The sequence below is a fragment of the Coenobita brevimanus genome, chromosome 77 (genome assembly GCF_032717465.1).
Source record: "Coenobita brevimanus isolate Jiangsu-jjx chromosome 77, ASM3271746v2, whole genome shotgun sequence".
Classification (NCBI taxonomy): Eukaryota; Metazoa; Arthropoda; class Malacostraca; order Decapoda; family Coenobitidae; genus Coenobita; species Coenobita brevimanus.
Genome location: NC_137030.1, coordinates 4,540,290 through 4,545,764, shown reverse-complemented (window position 1 = coordinate 4,545,764; position 5,475 = coordinate 4,540,290). Strand labels below are relative to the sequence as shown.

The 5,475-nt window shown below is 46.6% G+C and overlaps 1 protein-coding gene across 1 annotated transcript; it reads left to right on the top strand.

Annotated features, from left to right (window-relative positions):
• Nucleotides 1–1,428: 1,428 nt before the first annotated feature.
• On the top strand, nucleotides 1,429–2,718 carry LOC145408426 (uncharacterized). The gene has a single exon (XM_080279155.1). It carries the CDS (start codon nucleotides 1,429–1,431, stop codon nucleotides 2,716–2,718), a length of 1,290 nt encoding a protein of 429 aa, XP_080135281.1.
• Nucleotides 2,719–5,475: the final 2,757 nt, after the last annotated feature.

Below are 5,475 nucleotides of genomic sequence, written 5' to 3'. Positions count from 1 at the left end.
CGTTTCTAATTAGCGGATCATCAGGCGAAGTGGTGACAGAGAGAGAGAGAGAGAGAGAGAGAGAGAGAAGGAGGAAAAATGGGTTGGGTTGAAAGAGAAGGGAAAGAAGAGGAAAGGTGAGGTTAGAGAGAGAGGGGGGGGGATAGGAGAGAAAAATGGGTCGGGTTGAAAGAGAAAAGGTAAGATGAGAGAGGGAGAGAGAGAGAGGGGAGGAAGAGAGAGAGAGAGAGATAGGGGAGGGAGAGAGAGAGAGAGACTATCCACTCTCCTGGTAAAGTTACTGTTATTGCTTTTGTTGTTAGTGTTGTTGTTTTATTGCTTTTGTTGGTATTGTTAGTAAGTCGAATTGTTATTGTTCATGTTGATATTATTACACGCGCGCTCGTGAAGTGAGAGCGGGGTAATGTTTTGGTCTGTGTGTGTGTGTGTGTGTGTGTGTGTGTGTGTGTGTGTGTGTGAGCTTTTGGGAGTGTTCGGAGTAAAGGAAGAATAAATGGATATAATTTTAAGAACCATCCTTCAAGAGTAAAGATAAATATTAGACTCCATAATTCAAACAGTTTTTTTTTTTTTTAGACCAAATTTGGTGGAAAGATTGGGGGTCAGCCAAGGATGAAGAGTTGTGATTTTGAGGAGACTAGGTCAAAGGTCGAGTCCTGGGTTCATTTGAGACGTGACCCAGTGGACTGCAGGCTGAAGTTGCCCTCCTCCTCCTGTGGTCCACCATCCTTCCTTCGGGGGATAGGGAGGGAGTTGAGGGACGTTTGTATAGCCGGACAGTGGAACCGCGTGGTTATATCAGTGCCACCACGTGAAGGCGACCCTCTCCAGCACCGAGGAAGATGTAGAAGGGAGGGGAAGTTAAAAAGTAACACAGGTGGAGGGGAAAAATGGCAGAAAAAATGACAGAAGTTGGATTGATGGAGGGGAATTATAGTGAATAGACGCAGGGTTGAGATTTTTATGAGGCCAAAGGTTAACTCTCTCTCTCTCTCTCTCTCTCTCTCTCTCTCTCTCTCTCTCGTGTATGTGGCGTGTGTTGAGTTAATCATTTTCATGTTGAAAAAAATGTTTTTTCTTCAATTTACTTATATTAATTTGAGGATCCTGCATACCCCATTTATTTGTGAGGAAAACGATTATAATGATGATAGTAATGGTGATGATGGTGGTGGTGGTGATGGTGCGAAGGATGATGTTACAGTAATGATAAAAATATGGATAATAATAATATAATGATATTCAAAACATTCAGTTGTAATGATGATGAGGTCGATAATGATGAATTTGATGATAATAGCGATAGTGTTCACCATGATGATTAGGCTGATAATGATGATGTGAATTTGCTGTGGTGGTGTTGATGGTGATGGTGGTGGTGATGATGATAATAATAATCATGGTGATGATGAAATTCCTCTCTTGCAGATGAGGCGGTCATCGTACTCGCAGGTGGAGCAGGGTGCCGCCGGGGGTAGCAGCAGCAGCAGGGACGTGGAGGCTCAGCTGACAGATACACAGACCACGCCAGAGGAGGAGAGCGAGGCCACCCCCAGATGGGCCAGCCTGAGGGCCAAGATCCTGTCCTTCACCCGCAGCCGCAGCAAGAGCCCCCAGTCACGCAGTCCCAGCAGCCGTTCACCCACCGCCCGCTCACCTGCCTCTCGCTCTCCAGCACCCCGTTCGCCTTCGTCGCGGTCGCCCACAGTCTGTCGTTCACCTACTGCACGATCTCCCACCTCTCGCTCGCCCGCTTCTCGTTCTCCCACCTGCCAGTCTCCCAACCGGTCACCCACCAACAAGTCTCCTCCGCTGCGGTCACCAACACAGCGCTGGGCACCGCCCCTCGCCATAAACAAGCGAGGCTCCTTTTCTCGCGGATCATCACGTGACTCACGTGGGTCCTGGGAGTCCCCCTCTAGTTCCCAGGAACTGGCAGACTCACAGATGGCACTGCGCAACCCTGGCGCCAAGGTGAAACGATGTTTGAAGAAAGCCTTTAGCCTCCAGCTGGAGGGAGGGGAGGATGGTGAGGAAGGCACAGACCAGGACAGCCCTGGAACTGGTGTACCTGGCGGCCGTAAGGTCAAATTGAAGATACGATCCTCACCAGTGGAGCAGGTCATGGAGCTAACCCAGCTGGAGGAGGAGGCAGGTGCAGCCGAGGCTGCCCGGCGTGTACGCAAGGGTTCCTATCATGGCACATCCTCACCTGCTTCACCTGTTGAAGCACCCAAAAGGCATTCTTTCAGCACAGCCAGCGACCGCAACGGCATTGTGGTTACCAACAACGACCTGGTTTCATTGTTGGCTCCTCCTCACCGACTCAAGCCCCCAGGTGCCCCAGTGGCTGAACCCCCACCACCACCCCCGCCTGCAGTCCCTCATGCCCGAGGTCGTTCTCAGAGCATAGCAGTGTGCTGGGACAACCCTCAGGGAGCTAGTGGGGCAAAAGGCGAAGGGGACGGGCCACAGGCTCCTGTCACCATCCGCAGGACAGACTGTGATCACGTATCAGCGCCGCTGTCAGCGCCTGCAGTACCCCTGGAGGCCCCTGCAGAAGAGGATGAAGAGGACCGTATGGCTTGGGACTCCTCTGGCTCCACAATTGATGCAAGTTTGCTGGGCTCTGTCATTGAACAGTTCCTCAAGACAACCAAGGATGAAGATGATGTAGGTGAGGTAGCCTCTGCCCTTACCAGCTTGCAGGTCAAATGACGTCCAACCCGACACACCCAATACCAAGTGATGCCCCTGCCACGCCGAGGGTCAGGCTCAACACCAGGCTCTCGTCGTGGGTCTGGGTCAGGCCAGGTCACTCCCGTATCACGCCGAGGGTCAGGTTCGGGCCAGGTAACACCGGTATCACGTCGGTCCTCTGTGTCAGATCAGTCCCGTCGCTCCTCCTTGTCGGACTACCCTCAGCCGTCAATGTCTCGCCGTTCGTCAGGTGCTGACTTCCATCCTCAGTTTGCCTCCCTATCCCGCCGATCTTCAGGAGCTGAAGCATTTCCTCAGGGCTCTCTCTCCCGTCGTTCTTCTGCCACAGAACATCCTCTTGGTATATCCCTGTCACGTCGGTCCTCAGGAGCAGAATCCATTTCTCTCTCACGAAGATCTTCAGCTGCAGAGCTCCACCCTCAGGCCATATCCCTGTCACGGCGTTCGTCAGGAGCCGAACCATTTCCTCGTGCCTCCCCACCCCCTCGCTGCTCCTCCACTGAGCCATACCCACAGGCTACCTCAATGTCCCGTCGATCTTCTGGGGTGGAACCATACCCAAGGCTGTTCCCTCGGCGTTCTTCCTACTCCGACCCTCTGCCCCGCCGTGCCTCCTCCTCCGACCACTTCCCCCCACCCGCTGCTTTCTCCCGTCGCGCCTCCCCCACTGAGTACCCAAGACTTGTCCCTCCCCGGCGCTGTGGTTCTCTGATTGACATGTCCAACCGCAAACGGGACTCCCAGCGTTTATCCCACTCAAACCCCAGGACGCAGCAGAGAACACCTGAAAACCCTGATCAACCGAGGGAAGTACTGACCCCTTTTGACAGGTTGTGGCGTCCCACCATGTACGCTCTTGACATGTTCTCACTCATCCCAACACTCATTAACTGCTTCGTTTATGATGATTCTGGCTAAAGGAAGTGACTCCAGTAAAACGAGATAAGACTTATTTTTGTGTGTGTGTTGTTTGATGTTCAGTATTACAGCCCCAAACCTCAGAGCTGCGGTTCTTTTCATGCCGGTAAAAAACTTCCTTTGTGTCAGATCATTAAAGTTGCATGCAAAAAGACCTGAAACACAAACAATAAAACAAACTATGCAGGTAATGATGGAACATGAAAGCAATGTTTTTGAGAGAATTTGATGCTTCAGAGCTAGAAATATGGGAGAGAAAACTGAACTGCATTTTTAGTAAAGTAGAATATGGGTTGTGGAAAATTATGTATGAACTGCTTTCTCTTGTGATGGTATACGAGTATGACGATCTCGATATTGTGAAAATGAAATGCAGAGTCACTGAAAAATGGGCAAAACTTCACTGAGTCGAACCATTTGAATGAAACGGCTCAAAATAGTTAATCACGAGACCAGTAAGGAAGCACTGCAATTTTTGTGTGTGTGTGAGCGATGACATTGCCGAAAGAACAAGAATGATGACTTGCGAGGAAAAAATGCAAGAAAGGAAAAGAAATAAATAGACCTCATAACAGTGAGAACAGGGCAGTGTCGAAAGGGGACCTGCTACAACAAGGGGCATACAGTGGGTCCTCTCCAAGCCAGTTCTGATCGCATTTTTTGGAAGCTGATTTGACGGCAACTTAATGATTGTGATCTTCCTCCATTTCTGGTGTATTTAGGCTAGTCGTTCCTATCCCTTCTGTGTTTATATGTAAGTGTTGGTGGATTCCTAGTTATATTTCTTAGTTACCAGTGGCTGATAGTAATTCCTCTCTGTGCAGATTTGAATTCTTGTAGTCCTATCCATTGTCGTGAAATTCATCTGTCATATGATATCTTTTGTGAGGATATGAACGCATTGAATATTTTGCAATTGTATTATATCTGTCTGTGATGGAATTAAGAGGGTATTTTTTCGTAATGGTGATTCCAAGATGAATTTCAAGACAGTTAATGAAGCAATATTATTTTATACTTGCCAGAGCAATTTTTATATGCGAATTATTGGACGTGCAAGTGCCACACGATGAAGAAAGTGCTCAGGGGAAAATAAAAAGGAAAAAAAAATGAATTCAAGATATTCGTGAATGATAAGGAAAATATTTTTTTTTGTGAATCATGAGTAATTGTTATGGTTATACAAGAATTTAAAAAATGGTTCCAAGATATTCGTGAATGGTAATGAAAATTAAGCAGTTTTTGTTAATTATAGTGATAAATGAGGAAAATTATTATAATTGTTTACAAGAAGAAGGTAAAGATTGATGATCATTTTAATGATCACTCAGATATACTAATGATAAGACAAGAATATAGTAAAGAAAATTCGAACGTGACAGAAAACAGAATACTGTTAAAGGTAAACAAACAATATTATTGGCTTACAGCATAGTACATTTTCCCTATCCAGATTCCGTAACACGTGTTCCTGGACATTTACTTTGCATATACACAATAATGTCCTCGTGTATAATTTAATCCATGTCAAGAATTAAAAGGTAAATCGTACACAAGAAAAAGTAATGTGTAATATGTACAGAAGAAACCACCGAGGAGGATGAGCTACGGTCAGATATGCCAGTGAGAATACGACACAATAGCAACCCCACTTCCCTAATCGACACCTCATTAGCAGATTAATTATGCATGGTAAAATCACACAACCACGTATGAGTAATTAACAGACCTACGTTATTAGTGGTCGATATATAAACGTAATTAATGTTTATTAATTATGTGATTATTAATTACGATATATTATTAATTATGATACGTGTATTAATTACGATATTT

Bases quoted from the DNA above. Each gene is read 5' to 3' on its own strand.
- LOC145408426 (XM_080279155.1), top strand. From the start codon at position 1,429: ATGAGGCGGTCATCGTACTCGCAGGTGGAGCAGGGTGCCGCCGGGGGT.